General features: G+C 44.4%; 1 protein-coding gene across 2 annotated transcripts in view; it reads left to right on the forward strand.

Annotated features, from left to right (window-relative positions):
• Positions 1-23,158, forward strand: part of LOC143997335 (uncharacterized) — a 585,170-nt gene that overhangs the window by 158,759 nt on the left and 403,253 nt on the right. For both annotated transcript variants that reach the window (XM_077492911.1, XM_077492912.1), the window contains exons 9-11: positions 3,522-3,752; positions 9,608-9,730; positions 11,559-11,843. In XM_077492911.1, the coding sequence (XP_077349037.1) occupies positions 3,522-3,752; positions 9,608-9,730; positions 11,559-11,843 (639 nt within the window). The remainder of the gene's footprint in view (positions 1-3,521; positions 3,753-9,607; positions 9,731-11,558; positions 11,844-23,158) is intronic.

Genomic DNA, 23,158 nt, shown 5'->3' on the forward strand with positions numbered 1-23,158 from the left:
TAACTGGGTTCTTCGCTGTCACTTCGTGACAGCACTGTCCTAAAAAATCGAACAAAAATATATACGTGAATAAATATAACAGGTATCACTATATAGCCTAACCATAATCAAGTGGACATATGGGAACAGGTTACACAAATAACGACCTATAAATAATGGTATGTCAATAAACAAATAGGTGATAAAAAAAAATTGGTAAAATAAAAACTCATTACAAAAACAGTGGAAATAAAGCATGACATGTCAATAGATCTGCAAGGGGGTGGCAGGGGCAACTTAAAGAATAGTGGACACATCAAATTGCTTATTTAATCCTCAACTTGATTGCAGTCCGGATGCTGAGCCATGGATTGCACTTCTGTACGGCTCGGAACTGTGCATTAACAGCGGTGTATGGAGTTGCACTACTGCTTCTGATTCACCTACTTTTATAAATAGGATCTTTTTATATGATTTAAAAAAAGGGTTACATTAATCATTACACCAAAGCAAGGGGTGCTGTCTGTCCCTTCTCCCTTTTCTGATAAACTTGTATACCTTAGTTCAGAGAGTTTGAAGCTTTGTGCAGGCCCACCACACAAGCAGCATTGTACTTTCTTCTCGCTCACATCTCCAGCATAGGATGAGGACTGTGGGGGGTTTATAAAGCAAGGTTGGGGTTCTGTACCATATTTGGATCTTAAAGCTGTTTTCTTGAATTGCGATATTTAGGGAGCCTTGATTGGTGTAAGTTTTAATGGGCTTTCAGTCCCCTTCGAAGAGCTGTCTAGATGTTTTTAGATATCTCAATGACTCAAAGGGAGTAAGAGGTCTGGCCCAAGTTGTGACATCGTTCAAAACATCTAGAAAGTGCTGGAATTTTATAGTTTGTCCAGTATAGTACGTCTTTGCAGGGACAATCCTTTTTCAGGAATCTAGGTGACGAGCCTGGTATGAAATTGAGATTGAAAGGGTTAAGGGGCTATAAGTAGAGAGAGGTGGCAGTCCTGACCCTGCGTAAGCTAGCAATGAAGGAACCTATGAAATGGAGTGTTACTGCTGTCTTAGGGGTTTGTCCGAGTGGGAACCAGGGCATCCTTCTCAGGGGTAACAATGGAAAAGAAACCCGAACTTTGTTTCCAATGGATCCATCAATCCACTATTCTTGCAAGCTGGCAAGCCCAGTAGAACTTCAGGTAAGCCAATGACACCTTTTGTGCTTTGGTAAAACAAGACCAGAATATTTAATCCTGGGAGTTTCCATTTCCAGATAGAGGCAGAACATTCTCTCTGGCATGCTGAAAAAAAAGGATTAAGGAAGTTGTATCGGGACTGTCTGAAAATCAAACTTGGAAGTATAATCCTTTGATTAAAGCAGCTTGTCCAAACTAGGATACGTTGAACACACTCCAGTTAAGATCTTGGCATACAATATCTAACTTGGAGAGATAGTCCCTTATGTATAGCTCTAAGAATTTGTATCCCAGGTATTTAATATTTGTATCTCAAGGTATGTGTATCTCAAGGTATGCATCGAGTTTCCATACAATTGGCAATGCCAATTTTTCCCACACTGAGGAACCACGGTTGCCAGAAGCAAAATGTTTAACACGTTTCTTAACACTTGAAACCATTCGAGTTTTAGTAGTACTGTTCCTCACTTCTCTGCCAGGGATGAACCCAACCTGGATTAGGGATACTAATGATGGAAGCAATGGGAGTAGTTGGCAAGCATTTTAGCGTGTATCTCAATGTCCACATTTAATAGCAAGGTTGGATGATAGTTAATGACTTGTATGGTCAGTCATTTCAAAAAAATTGAATGCCTCCCCCTGTGAGGCCTTGCCTGCATGTTTTTAATGCTCTTTATTTATGAATACTTACCTTCTTCAAATATATTCAGGCTGGTTATGTAATAAGCAGAATCCGTTCTCTTTGCATCTTCTCTGGTGCAGGACTGTTTCCAATGATGAAGAGAGCATTGCTGATGTGATGACATCAGCACCACTCTCAGCATCCTTGGATTCTGAGTGCTGGGGGCTGTGTGAGTGCTGGAGTCAATGACCCCCAGGATGTTTTTATTCTTCTGAGTTTGAACGTCACTAAGTCTCAACTGAGAACATAAAGTCGAGGGAAGGAATTGGACCAGGGGAAAGTCCTGGAAGGGAGGTGAGTATTGCAGCCTAGAGCCATTTCTTTCCCTTTCATTTTACAATCCCTGGGTGGGTTTTAAAAAATATTGTAGAGTGGGGCTGTGATTCTTCCCTTCTGGGCAGATCACAAGATTCTTTTGGCGGTAACTTAGAGAATTGTGTTCTTCAATCAAGGTTAGTATTTCAGCAGTTTTTTTTTCTCTTTATCCCATTCAAACCCTGGAATAAATCCCAGACAAAACTGTATTGCTTAAGACTAGATGTAAACAAATACATTTTTATATGTGTATATTTATTTTTTATTTACCATATTTATCGGCATATAACACGCACATTAATTTTAAGAGGGAAGTTTCAGGGAAAAAGAATTATTTTAAATAAGGAACTTTGAAGCAAAATAAGGGTCAGTGCCCATCTGCAGCCTCACTAGTGCCATTAATGCAGCCTGATCAATGCCCATCTGCAGCCTCACAAGTGCCATCAATGCAGCAGCCTCACAAGTGCCATCAATGCAGCAGCCTAACCATTGCCATCAGTGCAGCAGCCTCACCATTGCCATCAGTGCAGCAGCCTCACCATTGCCATCTGTGCAGCAGCCTCACCATTGCCATCTGTGCAGCAGCCTCACCATTGCCATCAGTGCAGCAGCCTCACCATTGCCATCAGTGCAGCAGCCTCACCATTGCCATCAGCGCAGCAGCCTCACCATTGCCATCAGCGCAGCAGCCTCACCATTGCCCTCAGCGCAGCAGCCTCACCATTGCCCTCAGCGCAGCAGCCTCACCATTGCCCTCAGCGCAGCAGCCTCACCATTGCCCTCAGCGCAGCAGCCTCACCATTGCCCTCAGCGCAGCAGCCTCACCATTGCCCTCAGCGCAGCAGCCTCACCATTGCCATCAGCGCAGCAGCCTCACCATTGCCATCAGCGCAGCAGCCTCACCATTGCCATCAGCGCAGCAGCCTCACCATTGCCATCAGCGCAGCAGCCTCACCATTGCCATCAGCGCAGCAGCCTCACCATTGCCATCGGTGCAGCAAATAAAGCAAAACCTGTCAGGGAGTTTAACGCTTCCACAACACAATTTAACACATACTCTATATGTGTATTTAGCTTGCACTATATGTATGTGTAGTGAAAAAGATATATAGTTATATAGCTACTCATATCTAATTAAAAATGAAATAACCAGCTTTTAATTCAGTACAGTAATGCTAGGAGGTAATTTAATAAGTGACAGTACTATTAAAGTTGTGTGTGTGGTGCTGTACCTGAGAAAAAAGAGAGAACCCATGCTAACTTTAAAAATAAAGTGAAAAAGTATGTTCTATTGCATAGAAGCTCCATTAAATTTGTAAAAGTATCTCTTTTCTCTGTTCTTTCTTTGCTAGATTGCTAACAAAAAGGAAACCATTCAGAGTCTGGAAGCTGAAGTATCGATTCTTCAGCGTCAGAATAAGGAAAAGTGCGACCAGGTAGAAACCTTTGAACACCTGATTGACCAGTTAACTGCAGAGCTGAATTCCTCCAAGGACGATGTTAAATTGAACAAAGAGCAGTACCAGCAGTACGAGCAGCTGGCTGGAATGATGAAAGAAAAGGTTGATCATTTACAAAAGCAGGTAGTGTATTGTGTATCATATGCACACAATGATATTGTAGCATATGGCAATTGTGTGTCACTTTACATGTCCCTGTCTGTTGTGCCTGCATGCAAGGGTGCTATGTGTGTTCATATTACACCACAGAGACAACCGCTTTGGTTGAACATTTTGCACCACTGAAAGCCCCCTCAAGAAAAAATTTACTGTTTGGGAGCACCTAGCTGTCGGCAATATGTCACAATGTATTCATGCTGTGCTTGTCATTTGAAGCGGTTGTCTTTGCAATAACACTGTCGCTCAGAGGTGGATTTATAAAAAAAAACGCTAGTCTTCTGACCTGCATTTCTACTACAGAGGGCTGACATGAACACTTACATAAAGTGTTGTATGACACTTCATACATGCTGGGTTCCCTGCTCTGCTCCTTTGTTGCAGCCAAGCAGGTACCATCTTCTGCATTGCTGAAAAAGTATACATTTTATAGATATGCTTGCCATGTTGGGGGGGCTTTCTGTTTTTCTTGGTGAGCAAATGTAAGGCTGGGTTCACACCATCACTGCAGGGGTCCAGTGCATCAGGTCCAATTTCAGCATGAATTTTTGGCTGAATTCAGACCTGAAATGGATCAAAAGACGCACAAGGCTCCTGAGCCATGTCGGAGATATGTGAACCTGCTCCATAGAGATCCAGTCAAAATCTCCTGCTATTGTGAATTGGATGCTGGTTCCCCTGCATACAATTCACATAGGTGTGAACCCACCCTTTAGTCTTCCTGTACTGTGACTTGGGGGCCACATATAGTAACAGCTATTCCTGCCTCCTTCCACTAGTAGTGCTAGCTAAGTCACCCCCCCTCCTGTCTTCAGGAGCTGCTAATTGTGGGAAGTCTTCAGATAGAGGTGGGTGCTGAGGAAAAGGCCTATGAATCCCAGTTATTTTGTCTTTTAATTTTTTAAACCCATAATAGGATAGTCTGATGTGACTTTGCATTTCAGTGTACTAGTTGTCAATGCACGATGGTGCTTTCACAACGTTAGTTCCTTACAAGTTATATAGAAACAGAAAAGTGACCGCAGAAAACAGACAGAGTAGTCCAATCAAGTCTGCCCATTTTTTTGTTTGATTTATTATTTTTTTCATTTACTTTTTTGTCTGAGGATAGATTTATGGTTGTCCCAAGCATGCTTGAAGCAATTTACTGTTCACTGGTTTAAAACAAGTGGAAGAGAGTGCACGGCTGCCCTAGTGTAATTCAGTTTATTGATGAAACAATATAAATATGCCACCAAGAATTTCACTCATGTGATTCCAGATAAAACAAGCATGTCTCAAGCCTTAGCATCTCTTCTCCATGGCAGCTGTAAGATCCAGGGCTTGTGAGCTCTCAATGGAGCCTCCTGTAAGCTATGTAGATGCTAGTATGCATGTGCCCAGGCCAGCCGGCACCACGCTCTGTTAACAGGGCACAGAGAAGCAGAGGCGGGGCGAAGAGGCGTTAGGAGTGTCACGGTTGTCAGGACGATGCGTTTCGGAGGCATGGCCTCCTTTTTCAAGTCACTCTCACCAATTATGTATGTGACTCACTACCTCTGCAAGAAATCAATTTCAAACTTCAAATACCCTTTCCGTAAAATAATACTTTCTAAAATTTCCTCCAGTTAGTTTGAGGTCATGAGTTTTTTTTCAAGGTCATTGGGAACAGTGTCCTCCCCAATTGCTATAGCTATTCTTAATGCAATGATAGTTTTAGAGAGGGTAGAGATAAATGACACCAACTGAATAATAAATGGATAAAGAGAAGCTGTATGGACAGATGGTTAGATTAGCATGTAAAGTGCCTGCTGTTAAATTAGTATGCCCATCTGGTTATGTTTCAGTTTTATTAAGGAATCATCTTCCCTGATGTTTACACTAAGCCACACATCCTGAGTCAGGCCTAGGCTTCGCCCATCTATTTTTCCTCAGCAAGTCAGACATCCTAAAGCCTGTTACACACTGTAGGTTTTTTCCATTCAACCTAGTGGGTTGAACAAAAAAAAAACTGTCTGCTTCGGTCGGTTGGAGCTGCTGTACTCACTATGCAAACTAAGTACAGCACTCTCCCTTGCTGAGCTATTGTGTTCTGACTGGGGGAGGACTCCTTCACCAGAACACTTCAATCAGCGCTCTCCGCCATTGGTGGAGAGCGCTGATCTGGAGTCAGTCGGCTGCTGGTTTTTCATCATGCTCCTCTCACAGACCAACATGTCAGCCGTTTCCGTTTTTGAACTGGCAAATGTCTCCTGACATACAGCTCGTGTGTACCCGGCTTAAGTGGCTAAGAGAATATCCTTGGATAAAGAGCAGTGGGTGGAGTATACAGCTGGACTTTACTCTCTCAATCAGCATTAATTATTTTAATCCTTATGCGGTTAGCCTTAGTTAATAGGAAGGTATACTATAATTGCGCTCCCTCCTCATGGGCTGAAACAGCAGTGGGAGCCATTGTTGTCAATCACAGCCAATGAGGAAAGCAAGAGAGGGCGGGGCTGCCGACCCAAGGCTCCGTGTCTAAATGGACTGTGGCTGCTTGGGTGCCCCCATTGCAAGCTTCTTGTTGTGGGGGGCACTTGACAGGAGGGAGAAGCCAAGAGCGCTGATGGGGGACACGAAAAGCGGAGATTCGTGCTGCTCTGTGCAAAACCATTGCACAGAGCAGGTAAGAATGATATATATATATATATTTTAAAGATTTTGCCTTTTTAATATCACTTTAAATATTTAAAAAAAGTATTAAATAGTGTTTTCAGTTGCTGGTGTACAGATACAGTTACCGTATATACTCGAGTATAGGCCGACCCGAATATAAGCCGAGGCCCCCAATTTACCCCCAAAAAAACTGGCAAACTTATTGACTCGTGTATAAGCCGAGGGTGAGACATGCCTGTCCATCCCTGTGTGTGTGTCCGTCCATCCCTGTGTGTCCGTCCATCCCTGTGTGTCCGTCCATCCCTGTGTGTCCGTCCATCCCTGTGTGTCCGTCCATCCATCCCTGTGTGTGTGTGTGTCCATCCATCCATCCATCCCTGTGTGTGTGTGTCTCCATTCATCCATCCATCCATCCCTGTGTGTGTGTGTCTCCATCCATCCATCCATCCATCCCTGTGTGTGTGTGTCTCCATCCATCCATCCATCCCTGTGTGTGTCTCCATCCGTGTGTGTGTGTGTGTGTGTGTGTGTGTGTGTGTGTGTGTGTGTGTGTGTGTGTGTGTGTGTGTGTCCAGCCTACCTTTGTCCCGAGCCTCCGTCCCGTGCCTTGCCTCCTTGCCTCCGTCCCGTGCCGTGCCTTGCCTCCTTGCATCCGTCCCGTGCCGTGCCTTGCCTCCTTGCATCCGTCCCGTGTCGTGCCTTGCCTTGCCCCCGTCCCGTCCCGTCCCGTGCCGTGCCGTCCCGTGCCCTCTTCGTCGGCGGCCATTGTAAAGTTCAAAAGCTGCGCCGCCGCCTTCGCCTGTGATAGGCGGAACACTGAATTTCCCAGCAGCCTGTGTTCCGCCTATCACAGACGTCGTATCATCCTCGTCCGTAGTACGAGGATGATACGATGTCCGTGATAGGCGGAACACAGGCTGCTGGGAAATTCAGTGTTCCGCCTATCACAGGCGAAGGCGGAGCCGGAGGCGCGGCTTTTGAATAGAATGGCCGCTGTCTGTCTGCTCGACACGCTGATCGAGCGGGCAGACAGCGATGACTCGAGTATAAGCCGAGGGGGGCACTTTCAGCCTCAAAAAAGAGGCTGAAAATCTCGGCTTATACTCGAGTATATACGGTAAGTCCTGCTTTAAACCACAATTAGATGATAAATTGAAGAGTACACCTCTCATTTAAAAAAAAATAAGCTGTCAAAATCCAGTCCCAACACTTTTCCTACCAGACAGAGCTTGGAGCTTCTGGACAACAGAATCCCCTAAATTGAAAGGCATCACACTTTTGTATAAAACCGCCTACACAACAGAATCACATTTTTAAAGATTTCAGCACACAAATCCTTACAATCCTCCTTTTCTGACTACCAGTGACATAAAGCCATTGCCTACAATTATAAAGCCTCTAAATGTGTTAATTACTGGGAACTGTCTCAAAAAAGACATCATAGATGATATCTTGCCCCTGTTCAAATTCACAAATCCTGACAACAATCATTGGTGGGGATGTTCTCATGTAGGTACATTCACACGTGTACTATGGGAGTGCCCCCCATATTTATCCCTTCTGGAAGAGGGTATTTTTAGAAATCACAGAAATTGCAACCAACCCTACCCCCTCCCTAGCTCTACTCAGTCTGGCGATATAAACCTTTCCACACAACCTCAGAGCTCTAGTCATGCACATACTGTTTGCTGCTAGATTACTCAGCTCCGTACACATGCTCCGTACACACGGTCGTACTTTCCGAAGACAAAATCCATCAGATTTTTTCCAACAGATTTTGGCCCAAACTTGTCTTGCATAGACAGGGTCGCACAAAGTTGTTGGAAAATCCCATCGTTAAGAACACGATCACATATAACACATACGACGGGACTATAAACTGGCCAGTAGCCAATAGCTTTCGTCTCGTAATTTATTCTGAGCATGCGTGGCACTTTGTCCTTTGGAATTGTGTACACATGATCGGAATTTAAATGATCGGATTTTGTTGTCAGAAAATTTTAGATCCAGCTCTCAAACTTTGTGTGTCGGAAATTCCGACGGAAAAAGTCAGATGGAGCCCACACACGATCGGATTTTCCAATAACACAATCTGACCACACATTTACCTTTGGAAAGTCCAACCGCGTGTACAGGACATAAGACCCCATACACACTATACAACTTTTGTTGTCTGATTTGCTTTAGATTTACCAAAACCAAGTAGTGCAAGGGCCTGCCTGATTGCATACAAATTGAAACTTTTAAGGTTTAACCTCATATTATATGGTTTTGGTAAATCTGAAGGAGAAAATCTAAAGAAAATTGTGTATTATGCCTATCCCACACCCACCTAACAACTACTGTCCCCGAGCCACCCCCATCAAATTATTCTCTTCAGCTATTAACTTTTGTACCACTACCCCCTCCTTTTAGGATGTAAGCTCTGCGAGCAGGGCCCTCCTGTACCTTTTGTATTGAACTGTACTGTAATTGTTGCCCCCCCCCCCCCTATACATTGTAAAGCGCTGCGCAAACTGTTGCCGCTATAAAAACCGTGTATAATATAATAATAATAATGTATCCAGCTTTAGTCCCAAACATCTCAGACGTTAAACACCAAATTAAACTAGTTAAAGAATTTGAGAACTGCTCTGCCTTGCAAATTAATTTACGAGTCAAATTTACAAATAACTGGAAACCCTGGCTTCAGATACCAAATGTAAAATACTTGGAAATTATACTAATTACTAAGCGTATTCAACACCTTTTCTCTTGTATTGTAACCAATATGATACAGATTTTTTTATGTTATTGTGCATTCCTGTGGATATAATTCTCTCGTTTACTTCAGTTCTTTTGCTTCTGTAAACACTATACAGTGTATGTACAATCGCTGTTTATATTACAAGCACTTTTTAAACATCTACGGTTATTGTAAAACCACGAAAAATACTACATTAAAAAACAAAACAAAAAAAAAACGGTCATGTACTTTGAACTTTTTGCAGAATTTAATATGAATATTATTATTTTTTTGTTTATATGTTCCAAATGTATTTTTATCATGTATCTCTGTAATGGTTAAGAATAATTGTTAAATACTCAACTTTACCTAGTAAAGAACCATGTAGAAAAACATGCTGTAGTTTAAATGAAACTGTCAATCCAGTTTTTCACAGAGGAAAGTTTGATTATTTTTTCAGATCATGGAGAATGAAAGTGACATAAGAAAGATTTGTTCTGAGTTGAAGGAGTACAGGACTACTCATAGCCATTCCAATGAAGAGTACAGTGCCCAGGTTTTGCAGCTGCAGAAGCAACAGCATGTAAGCTACTTTAAAGTGTTCTTGTCTAGTAATACATTTATGAAACAACATTTTAAATACAATTAAAAGCGCTATTTACATTTTGGAGCATGTATCTAGAAGAAAGTTGAATCTATTTTATAATACAGTTCAAAGTACAGTGATGCTATGTTACTCATAGTAGTCATATCTGTGATTGGTTTATGTGGTGTACTGCAGTTTGTACATTATTGCTGCCTTATTCATTAAACCTGTGAAATGAATGGTGTGATTCATTTATTATTCAGATAAATTATTTTATTTTGCTTAAGTACTGATTCTTAAAGGCTCGTTTGGCTTTACTTCTCCTGTGGATCACAGGAATGCAGTTTGTTCTGCTCTCCTGTGACCCATTTTCGGCAGACAGTAGGCTGAAGTCTGCTGTAGGCTGACGTTACAGAGCTGGTCCAGGCTTGGGCAAGATTGAGACAATAATGTCTTGATCCACCCACATGCCTGGACCAGCACTTGGCTCAGCCTCTCAGCGAGCCACTGAGATCCTGAGCCGGCCGCTCCCACCCCCTCCACAGTCCAGCACTCCAGTGAGCACAGGGGGAGTCAGAGCAGAGAACAGTGACTGACAGTCCCCATCTGCTCACGGAGCTCTGAGAACCAATCAATCAGTGGTCTTTGAGTACTCAGTTCCCAGCCTTAGAGCCCACAGGGGACAGATACATCCACCTAGGTAAGTATGATTAAAAAATAAACAAAAAGCCCAACTTCTATTTTACGACTTCTGTAAGTATTGATAAGGAGGAAATCACTTTTTTTTATATCTGCTGTTTCACATGAATTGGGGAATGGTGAAGGACTATTTCTGGGCTAACCATTCTCTTTGGTGGTTGCCTTGATTATTATAATAGTCTGTCTTCTGTGTCATGAACAATTCTCTTCATAGATACACCTGTAGTTGTGTAATGCCCTGTACACATGACCGGTTTTCCCGTCGGATTAAACTCTGAAGGTTTTTCCAACGGAATTCAGCTGAAACTGTCTTGCATACACACACACAATCACACCAAAGTCCCATCGTCAAGAACGCAGTGACGTACAACACGTAGGACGGGACTCGAAAAAGGAAGTTCAATAGCCAGTAGCCAATAGCTTCTGTCTTGTACTTGCTTCAGAGCATGCATCGTTTTTCGTCCGTTGGAACAGCATACAGATGAGCGGTTTTCCCGATAGGAATTGGTTCCGTCTGAAATATTTAGAACATGGTCTATTTCTAGGTCCGTCAGAATTTTTGAGAAAGTCATATGAGGCATACACACGATTGGTATATATGATGAAAAGCTTCCGTCTGACTTTTTCTGACGGACATTCCGCTCGTGTGTACGCGGCATAAGAGTTTGTTTACAGCTTGTTCTCTGACACTGCATCTAAGTGCTTCTGTGTTTTCGGTTTATGAGAGCAATGCTTGAATGTGTCCACAGTATAAAGAAAGTTGTTAGTTTTGAATACTTTCACTTCAGAAGACAGACTTCAGGCTCAGAACTTAGGCAAATGTAACATATTTCTAGGCGCTCCTGAAATGTTTGGTTTAACATTTCACTTACTGAAGGTGTTACTATGGAAGAGTCGGCAACCCAGTCAAGTTTTCATTGCTTTTGAGTTGCAAAGAATGTATTTACATTCACATTGACAAAACCCCATGCACATGATGCCTTGTGTTGATTTGCCAGTATTGCTCACTGATTGCTTTCACCTACTGCTTAGAACTACTCTTTAAATACCTTAAAAAATGCTACAGCTTGCACGAAAGGCATTTTTTACAAAAATGGTTGAATTATTATTATTATTTTTTTTAAAGGAGATTACATTTCTAAGTGGTCAACTAAATGAAAAAAACACCAAGATAGAAGAATTTCAGGGAATCATCGAGCATCAAAAAACTGAAGCTTTGAAAGTGCTGGACCAGCAGAAAAATTACGCACTTGGGATTGAAGAACTAGAAAAGACTTTGCGTTCCCTACAGATGGAGATTCTTACATCGCAACAGAAGCACAAATTGGATGTTGTTGGTTTGGAGCAGCAAGTAGCTCATCTACAGGCAGAGCTGACTGGTGCTAGAAGAATATGTGCCCAAAAGGATCAGGTATAAGCAAAATAAGAATTTTGTCTCTAGGTATGACAAAAAACTTGGTTCTCATCTTTCCTTAAGGCTGCTAAGCGGCACGGTATGATGACCTTTGAAGCAATGAATAGTTGAATTTAGTGCAGACATTGCATTTCATATTTGTATTCTGGGGCTTTTTCTTGTGTGTTTAGTATATGTTGATGCAAAGGTTTTGTAGATTAAATATAAGGGCATTAGTTTGTTTCAGAGAAAGTCATTGTCTATGCAGTAATAATATTGGTGCAAAGACTATGGCTGTTGTATTAGGGGTAAGTTATACTTAGGGGTAATGTTTTAGTTAAAGTATAACTAAACACAAAACTTTATTTTTTATTTTTGGATAGAATTGAGAGGGATTAGAACACTTGTCAGTTTTTATTGCATTCTGTGCCCCCATAGAGAGATTCACCGTCTCCATTTGTCCTGTTTACCATTATCATTAAAAGTGAAAGTAAAAGAAAATCCCAAATGTTGGGTTGTCCCCAGAAATGTAATAGAAGTTAGATTTTCCAATAGGGACACTAGTTCTGGTGACCTGGGGATCCCGAAGAAATTCCCTTAGTTTGCAGGGATTTCCACTCACTTCCTGTTTGGCTATGGGACATCAAGTGAAGGGAAATCTCCGCAATGGGACACAGATGGTGAAAAAAAAATCTGATATTCTTTATAACCCTCCCTTGCTCTATGTAAAATGAAAAAAATGTTTTGCATATAGTTCTACTTTAAAGCCCCATACACACTCGGATTTACCGACTGAAATGTTGAATGTCAGGCTGTTGGCGGAAAATCCAACTGTATGTATGCTCCATTGGACAATTGTTGTCAGACTTTCCTCCAACAAATGTTGGCTAGCATGTTTTCAAATTTTCCACCAAAAAATGTGTGTTGTTGGATTTTATGATCGTGTGTACATAAGTCTGTCGGACAAAAGTACAAACACACCAAAAAAAGTGTCAAAGCAATAACTCCAAGGCTAATGATAAATAACACGTTATCTCCTCTAATTCCGCATGTCTGGTTACTGTTCAGAAACGAACTGTAAAACGCAAAAAGAAAAGAGCGAATCAACACTCACCAAACTTCTACTAACACAAAATTAGCAGAAGGAGCCCAAAGGGTGGCCCTAAAGAGCTGAAAAACCTCGTAGCACGTCACTACATTCATAATTGCTGGCCAACATTTGTGTGACCATATGTATGCAAGACAAGTTTGAGCCAATGCCCTTCTGACAAAATTCCACGTTTTTGTTGTCGGAAAGTCCGATCGTGTGTACGAGGCTTAAGACATTTCATTTAAACAAGAGGTATCCAGTGCATTGAATGCACCAAATTCAACGACTGTCAGTAACAGATGTTTCCTTTAGACTCGCATGCACTCCGAGGGGCTAGTGCATATGTGTTTCCTGCAAGCTATTATGTCAATGAGCTTTCAATGTTAAAGAAAAGACTGTAATAAACATTGCAAACATCAATAGTAACTAAAGATAACGTGAAGTAGGAATACAAAAAAAGAATTGAAAATTAAGAATAAGGAATGCAGTTAGGTACTGTAGGCAGGATTTTCTTGGTAGTTATCAAAAATTGGAGTTAGGTCAAGAACTAGAGGCTGCATTATACCACGCTTTCCTAGGGATCCATATCTTGTAAATGATTGAGTATCAACCCACACTAGATGCAAAAAGTTGTTCATAAGTACCATGAGTATCGATTATTTGGATGGTTTCCTGTATATTAGGGTTCTTGGTGTCTTTCCAGTGCCTGACCAGATTTAGTCGGGCTGCTAAAAGGATGTGGGATATCCGTTTCTTCAAAGAAGGGACATAGTCCACCTCCAGGGATAATAGTACCATGTCCGCTGTTGGCTCCATTTTGAGTCTGAGGACCTGCGTTATGAGGTTAAATACTAGATTTCAGTATTGGGTTATCTTAGTACAAAGCCATAGAAAGTGTATTGAGGTACCTGGCTTCCCACAATTTCTCCAGTCAAGGGTGAAACATCTGGGTCAAATTTGGATATACAATATGGGGTGAGATATCAACGTAACAAGATCTTCTGGAAGAGTTCATAGAGATTAGCACTCCTGGTAGAGGAGTACCTTATATTTAATGCTCTTTGCCATTGGTCATCTGAATTCACCTTTATTAAAATAATTTTCCCATGTTTGAATAGATAATGATTTTTTAAATTCCAGTTTGTTTTGAAGATATGTGTAGAATAATGCAATACCCTTAATATTTGTGGTTAATGCTAGGTAGTATTGGGCAATTTGCCATGGCAGTGAGGTAAACTACTGGACTTTTTCAGTAGGTGTGAGATTTGGAGACAAAACATAAACATATACAATGAAATGGTAGCTAGACTCTAGCCGGTCCCTGGCCTTGGATCCCAGCAAAACATGCAATCTAATACTTTATTCTTGTTGGCTTATCTGGGCCCTGGACCAGGACGTTGAGCTATACATAAAAAGGGGGGGGGGGGAGAATGGGGGAAAAAAAAGGAAAAATAAGGGTAATTGATGAAAGTTCCTTGGTAAGAGAGCCTAATGACAGATTTGTCAATAGAGCGAATATGAAAATCATTAGTGCCTATAAAAGAAACAATGACATCAATCTTCTACAGTGGTAAACTTTCAATCAGTGTTCCAACCTACTAGAGGTGGCAAAGCGAAGTGATCCAAGCTACAATGATGGTTTCATCCAGTAACAAGTTGTAAATATTGATCAGTATACCGGAACACCATCCAAGGTGACCAAAGTTTGTTAAATTTTAATATCTCCTATGGAGTTAAGCCATTCGGAGATGGAAAGAATGTCCTTCAATTTCCAGTGCCAGGGAATCTGCATTCAGCAAATGTCTTGTCAAAGACTTTTTGTAACTTCTCATGGAGCAATCCACAATATGCAGCACATGGATGTGAGAGGGATTTTTGTGTCTGTGAGGAGTTTAATCAGTTCACACACCTTATTTCAGAAGGGCATCAGTAGGGGACAGCCCCGCCAGATGTGTAGTAACGTGCCCTGAGCTGGCTCACATCTCCAACAAGAGTCCGGGGACAGTGGGTACCACTTTTTAACCTTAACCAGTGTGGCGCACCAATGCGTTAATAGCTTATAAGACGTTTCTTGCAATCTTGTACCAATGAAACATTTGTGTGTGAAAATTGAGGCTTGTTGCCATTGTTTGTTAGTAAAGTTTGCATCAAGAGCTTTTTCCCACTGTGCTTGTGCTCTCCCCACCTCTGTCCCCCTGAAGCCAAGAGTACATCAGGGAGGTAGACTTGGCCACCAGGGTTGCAGAGAGGCATACCTGGTGTGTCTGATTAGCTGTTGTTTGGTCGGAGAAGTGTGAATATAGTTGTGTACTTGGTGATAAGTCCAGTAGGAGAAATGGTTTTGGGGGCTTGCTTCAGGGAGGCAAAGGGTTTTAGCTTGTTAGCGTCAACACAGTGTGTTATTAAAAGCGGCATTTGTTGGTCAGAGAGTAAGGACAATCCTAAATCCATTCCGGGTGGGAAATCTGGATTGCAAGTGATGGGTGTGAGGGGGCCTGGGGATGAAGACAGTTTGTAGCGTCTTGTCTTCACGTGGAATGTTTTCAATGTCGCTCCTACAAGTGGGTGATGTTGCAGATTGTGCGGCAGTTTCTTCCAGGGATTCCAAGGTACGAATCTCAGGTGCAGTGTAGACGATGCCTCCTCCAAGGTGATCCAGTCTTTCTGCTCCCTATGTCAATTCCAATCCAGTATTCTGGCTAAGTGTATCTCAAAGTGGTAAAGTTTTGAAGTCAGGGAGTCCTAAACCCCCCCCCCCCCCCTTTCGATTTCGTAAGGGTATCAAGTTTTATGCATGTTTTTTTCCCCATCCAGATAAAGGTGCGCTTGATAGCCTGAAGTCTTTTAAAAAATTGACGGGATTGGTATGGGCAGGGTATGGAAATGGTATAGAATTCTAGGCAGTATTACCATCTTAAGTATGGCAGCCCTGCCAAACCATGAAAAGGGTTTAGCTGTCCAACCCTTAAGGTCCGTTTGTAAGTTGTTTAACAATGGAGGAAAATTGGAGTTATAGATGTCTACTAGGTTGTCTGTAAGTTTTATTCACTAATACATGATGCATAAAGGTACCCACTTAAATGAGCAAGAGGTATGTGCTCTGGCTAGTAGGTCAGGGGGTAGCGTAAGGTTGAGGGCTTCTGACTTGGTGTAATTTATTTTCATATTTGATACGTAGCCAAAAAGTTTAAAGGCTTTGATCAAGTTTGGGATTGAAACGTGTGGCTGTGAAAGCGAGAATAGGAGATTGTCTGCAAATGCAGCTACTTTATAGGTGCAGTTACTTATCTAGAAGCCTCTTATGTCTGGGTTTGCATTAATTAAATGAATAAAGGGCTCTAAGGACAAAATAAACAAAAGAGGGGATAGGGGGCAACCCTGCCTCATGCCATTGTTGATATCTACTGCCTCGGAGAGGGTACCATTTATTTTAAGCCACACCTATGGTTTGTGATATAAAGCTGATATCCATGTTATCATGTGCGATCTTTTTTTTTTTTTTTTTTTAACATAAAGTTTATTTAACCATAAAATACACACAAGAAGTACAATCCAGAATCATTACAGTTTAGCCAGACAATGTTGCACAATCAATAACCCTGTTCTTAATCAAATACATACATAGACAATCGGGGTATTGTTGTGGGGCAGAGCCCCCTCTCAGCCCTTGCCACCCGCCCGCATCTAGTGTACAAATATAGCACTTGAATAAAATGCACCCCTAGAGGAGGGGGGAGGGGGGGGGGGGAGAAAGGGGCACAGGCCCACCACGTCCCCCCCGCCCCCCACGACCACCACCCAGCAGCCCCAAGTCCACAGCAGGCCCCATCAATCTGGAGGAGAGCACCCGGCTATCCAATAGTCAGTTGTTTAGCCTCTACCCAGTCCGCCCATATTCTGTCAAACTTCCCTGGGCAATTCCTCCCCATATAAGTTAATTTATATAAAGGCAACGCATTATTAATAAGTTGCAGCCAGAGCTGCCTGGAGGGGGGTTGAGCCTGATTCCATTTCAAGAGAATAGCCTTCCTAGCATACATACAGGTGTAGAAGACAAATAGCTTTTTCCGCTGGGGAGCCTCAAGGAAGGAGCAGATACCCAGGAGGAGGGGGGCTGGACTGTAGGGTACATTCAGTTGCCCTGCAGAATTTGATGTCATCCAGGACCTCCAACCAGAACTCCCTGATCGGCGGACATGACCAAACCGTGTGGATGAAGTCTGCCTCCCCCACTCCGCATCTGGGGCATGCCGGCGATCTGTCCGGATACATTTTGGCCAACTTCAGCGGGGAAAAGTAGGCCCGATGAAGGAACTTGAGTTGGCCAAATCTATCCCTCGAGGAAATAGCCAAGGTCAGGTACTGCCGAAGCCCCTCCTCCCACTCCTCCCCCGTCAGGTCCACTATGTCCCGTCTCCAAGTCTCATACAGCTGAGAGACCTGAGAGGTGTCTAATAGAGTCAGCATATTGTAGATGGTCGATAGTGTTTTACGTTGCTCTGGGGAACGAAGCTCTGATTCCAAAGCCGACATCTGTAGGGTGATCGGTTGGGGAAATTGGGATCTGTATACGTGGCGCACCTGCAAGTACCTAAAAAACATCCGGTTCGGAAGGCCCCTAAGGGCCTTCAGAGCATCAAACGTAATGAGTTGCCCCTGGGACACTATATCCCCCAGAGTGGCAATTCCATGCCTTGTCCATACCACTGGGTCCGGGATCGAGTGAAAGTGGGGGAGTCTCGGGTTACCCCATAACGGTGTCTCCGGGGACCACGTGTCAGGTTCCTCAAATTTCCCGGTCACCGTGTCCCATACCTGAACAGTCGTCCTCATAGGTGTCGTCACCCCCGGATTAGCTCTCGGCCCAGTAAATATTAGATTCCGAAGTGTCTCGCCCGACCCCAATAACGCTGCCTCCACCACCGACGCCGGATTCACCCTTTCCCGGGTTAACCACCACTTGACTGTCACTAGAACCGCCGCCCAATAATATTTAAGAAAACACGGGAGGGCAAGACCCCCCAACGTGACCGGTAGCTGTAACGTAGTTTTCGCTATCCTAGGTGCTCTCCCATTCCAAATAAAGGACACCATCACACTGTCCAGTCTCCTAAAGAAGGACATAGGTATGGTGACGGGGGTCTGTCTAAAGAGATAGAGGAGACGGGGTAGGATGGACATTTTAATTAAATTGACTCTACCCACCGGGGAAAGGGGAAGAGATCTCCACACCACACACTGCTGGGTAACCCGAGTCACCACTGGGGCGAGGTTAAGTGCAACGAAGTTCCCAAGATCCCCATCAATCTCCATTCCTAGATATTTAAACCGGGAGACCCGCTTGAGCTGTCCATCCAACTCTCCGGGGCCCACCGCTGAATGAAGAGGAAATAATACTGACTTGCCCCAGTTTATACAGACCCCCGAGTACCTCCCAAATCCGTCAATAACTTCAAGGGCCCGTTTCAGGGAGGAACCATCGTCTCTAAGAAACAACAGAGTGTCGTCTGCATAGAGCGACACCTTCTCCTGCTGGGGACCTATGTCTATTCCCCTCACCCGGGTCTCGGATCTGAGGAGGATAGCCATAGGTTCTATCGCCAAGGCGAACAGCCCCGGCGACAGAGGGCAGCCCTGTCTCGTCCCCTGCCGCAAGGGGAAGGGTGGAGAGAGGACCGTCCCCGTACGCACCCTAGCAGTCGGAGATCTGTACACAGCCTGAACCCAGGAGACGAAGACGGGACCAAAGCCAAACCTACGGAGGACCTCCCAAAGATAGATCCACTCCACGGAATCAAAGGCCTTTTCTGCATCAAGGGAGGCCACCACCGCTTTGTCAACGTCCCCGACCCCCGAGGACAAGACCGCATACAGTCTCCGAAGATTAATGTCCGTCCCCTTTCCAGGCATAAAGCCCGACTGATCCTCATGGATTAGGGTAAGTATCACCTCATTAAGACGCCTGGCGAGGATTTTAGTCAAAACCTTTGCGTCGGAATTAAGAAGGGAGATAGGCCTATAGGAGGAGCAGAGCTGGGGGTCCTTCCCCGGCTTAGGTATGACCACAATAATAGCTTGATCCATAGAGTGGGGAAGCTCACCGTCAGTCAACGTCTTTGTAAACATGTCATAAAGTCTGGGCGCCAAATCATCTACGTATTGCTTAAAAAATTCAGGTGGAAGCCCATCCGTACCGGGGGTCTTGCCCGGCTGAAGAGAGCCCAGCGCCCCCCGTACCTCCCCCATTGTAATGGGGCTATCTAGGGCCCGCTGCGCCTCAGGGGACAAGGTTGGAAACTGTACTCTGTCTAAGAAATTGTGCAGCTGTTCAGTAGAGTAGCCAACCCTCGGAGTACAGCCTAGTGTAAAAGTCCTGAAAGCACTTATTAATGCCAACTGGGTCTGTAATAACGGTCCCATTATCAGACTGTATCCTAGGTATAGTGGAGAGGGGGGACTGTTCCCGGGCCAACCAGGCCAGCAGTCTCCCAGTCTTTTCCCCCTGAGCCAGTTGCCTCTTGTGCACCTTAGCAACCCTCAGGAGCATTACCTCCCTGTAAGCCACCTTCATGTCCTGTCCCGTAACCGGATTGGCCGTAGTGGCAAACCTGGACTCCAAGGACAGGGCTCTGGCCTCGGCCTCCTCAAGGGTAACCCGGTCATTCCTGCGTTCTCTCGCAATAGCCGAGAGGTAACACCCCCGTACGTATGCTTTGAAAGCGGCCCATCGAGGCTGTACCCACATTCAACCGCCAATACTGTTGTATCAGCGCAGCCATTTCAAAATCTATAGTGGGGTGCTTAACCCAAAACCTGGAGAGACGCCAGATTCTATCTGAGGGGGCGGTAGATGTTTGTATAATACAAAGCAGGGGGGAGTGGTTCGAGATACCCCTAGGGAGAGTGGTGACCTCCCCAATCCTAGGAAGCAGGGCAGCACTAGCATAGGCAAGATCAATGCGTGACAGTGAATTATGGGGGAGAGAGTGGCAAGTATAGGAGCGCTCCGAGGGGTGCTTCCATCGCCACACATCCTCCAGGCCAAACACACCCGCCCATTTAGATAAGTGAGACTCGCTGGAGGAACCCGGGGCAGCTCTATCCAAGGATGGATTCGGGGCAATGTTAAAGTCCCCCGCCAATAGGATATTATCCGTGGTGTATTGAGCCAGGATGGGGACCATACTATAGAGCAGGGACAGGTCCGCCGGGGGGGGGGCAGGTACAAGCCCACCACCACCATCTCCACCGTGTCAATAAGAGCGTGCAGTATGACATAGCCACCCCCGGGGTCCAGCTTAACATCCAGCAATTCAAAATTAAGATGTTTATGTACTAAAATGCTGACCCCCCGGGAGTACGCCGTGTGGGTCGCATGGAAGTGTCTCCCCACCCACGGACGTTTGAGACTGAGAATTTTGCTGCCCACCAAGTGCGTTTCCTGTAAGATACAAATATGGGGGCTATACTTTTTAAGGAACTCAAATACAAGGGAGCGTTTAATTTTGCTATTAAGCCCCCTAACGTTCCACGAGAGAACTTTTAACTGGGCCATAACCTACATAAAATGAGATAACTCAGTAAATTAGGCAGGCCCCAGGGAGGCGACCCCCCACCCAAGACAATACCAGTTCCCGCCCAGTTGCTACAGTAGGGGCGGAGCCCCAAGGCAACCCCCAGGCATATTAACCACATGTACTCGTGACCTCTTAACTGTCTGGCATATAATAAAACTACAGAATAACTCTGCAAGCTAAAAACAAAACAGAACAAAAACTTAAACACCCAACCCCTCCCTCCCCACACCCCGCCAAACATAGCAGAGGGTGTTTGCATACCCAAACCAACCAAGAGTCTTAATTAGGAATGTCTCCTGGGGGGGGAATATGGCACAGACAGCACCCCAAGGACCCAACCCCCACCGGGAAAGAGAACCAAATGGGGGGGGGAACGCGGGCGCCAGGGAGCCCCACACCGCACCACATAAAATGAAATAAAAAATAAAAAGTACCAAAAAGAGAAAAAGAAGAAAAATTGTCTGCATTAGTAGAGCGTAGCAGTCCCGTACACTGAGGAGAACATGTGCGGTTGCCATCCACCAACAACAGTCACCCAGTCTCACAACTTGTGTCCCACCTGCCGGTCCCAGCTCCACCAGCCTCAGGAGAAGAAGTCATACGGGGGACAAGGAGCAAAGACGTGCCCCACCAAGGTGCAAAGCCAGGAGAAGTCAGATAGCTGCCCTGCACCCGTCCAGAGACAGGCAGCCGTGTCTCCAGCATGATGCAGCCCAGGGCCGATGTGTTGCAGAGGCAGCGACCCGCCATAGCTCAGCGTCCCGTACAGCCCCGCCGCAGCCGGTGACCGCAGGAGAGGGGAGGAAGGGGAAACCAAGGGGCCCACTGAGCGGGCAGCCACCGGGGACACACAAGGAGAAGTAGGCCTAGAAAGTCAGGGCGTAGAGCTGGTGGCAGGAGCACAGAGGCGGACAGGGACAACACTGACCTCAGGGGAGAAAAGAAATGGGCTAGCGATCCCGGGGCAGCGACTCCAGCCAGCGGGACACATCCTCCGGAGCAGTGAAGAATTTCGAGGACTCTCCGTCCACGACTCGCAGCTTAGCCGGGAACAACATATTGTATTTCAGGCCTCTTGCACGAAGTTGTCCCTTCACATGGTCGAACGTACGACGAAGGCGCTGGGTCTCGGTTGAGTAGTCCAGGAAGATCATAATCCGAACGTTCTCATACCGCAGCTCCTCGATCTTCCTCGCCTCCTGTAGCACAAGATCCCGATCACGAAAGTTCAGAAGCCTGAAGATAAAGGTCCTCGGCGGCGTCCCAGGCGGTCCCTTCACCGACGGCATCCTATGCGCCCGTTCGACCGCAAATTGCGGGGAGAAGGTTGTCTGGGGTAGGAGGGTACGCTGGAGTTGTTCAGCAAAAGCAAAAAACGCCGCAAATCGCGGTAAAAACGCCGCAAAAACGCTTGAAAAGCTACGCTCATGTGTGAATGCAGCCTAAAGGCAAACAAGAGTTATGCCAAAAATTTCCATACACATGGAAGGAGAAGGGAATCTTATATCAAGGCATCACTCTTGCTCCTAGAGTATCAGAGCTGGTTAAATAAAAAACTATACTCCCTTCCTGCAGTCTCTCAACTCCAAGTTGGGGAAATTGGCACAATACGAATTGTCTGATCAGGTAGATTGGCTGCCTTTAAGTTGCAAATCCTTCAACAATTGCTATACCTCTTTAGAACAAATCATCTTTTAAAGAACTATACTGCGTTTTTTTTTTTTTTTTTTTTTTTTTTAACCAAATATCCTTGCAGCATAACTCCATTTAAATTTTAGACAACTACCACATTTGCTGTGAAATGTGTTATGTTTTTGTCCATTGCTCAACTAGCCTTATACATCCGAAAGAAAGCAAATATTCCTGTAGTTATAGTGTATAGTGTTTGAGGGTGAAAAATACAAACTTTGCTTATTTACAAGAATAGACCCTGGCACAAGTGTGGAGTACTGGAGTGGGGAGTGCTTGATATTTCATGCTCAGAGTGCAGAAGCTCACATGTGCAGAGCACTGGAACCCAAAGGTGCAGATTTTGGAGCTCATATGTGCAGAGCACTAAAGCTTACTTAAAACATATTTTTTTTTGGTTAACTAAAATGGAATAGCTCCATTTAAATTTTATAAAAATACCACCTGCTTATCTACAAGTATAAACCCTGGCACAGGTGTGGAGTGCTGACTATCTAAAATTTTGAATGTGGAGCATTGGACATCTCAAATGCAGACTGCTGGGGTTTAAAGATGGGGAGTGCTGTTGCTCACAGGTGCAGGGTGCTGAAGCTCAGATGCATAGAATGCTGGAGCTAACCAGCTTGACGTGCTTGGGGATCGGACCTGTGAAGTGTTAAGGATCTGAAATGTGGTGTGCTGAAGATCTCTGTACACTAGGGCAATTTTTTTTTTTTTTATCAGAAAAAGATTTTATTTTAATTTTTTCCCAGTAACAAGTAAACAGGAGATAAAATATAGTTGTCAAACTTACAAATGCAGTACAGGCAGCGTAAATATCTGAAATATACAGAAGATCATTATTCTCCAGTGCAAGTAAACCACTCTCAACCTGTACCCTATACTGACCAAATTATATAATGTAAGATAAAACTGGAATAAAACTATATTAGACATATTACCATAGAACCCTGAGGACTAAGAGTAGTAAACAGTAC

This window comes from Lithobates pipiens, unplaced genomic scaffold, assembly GCF_037356315.1.
Source record: "Lithobates pipiens isolate NorthernLeopardFrog02 unplaced genomic scaffold, aLitPip1_a1.2 Scaffold_19, whole genome shotgun sequence".
Classification (NCBI taxonomy): Eukaryota; Metazoa; Chordata; class Amphibia; order Anura; family Ranidae; genus Lithobates; species Lithobates pipiens.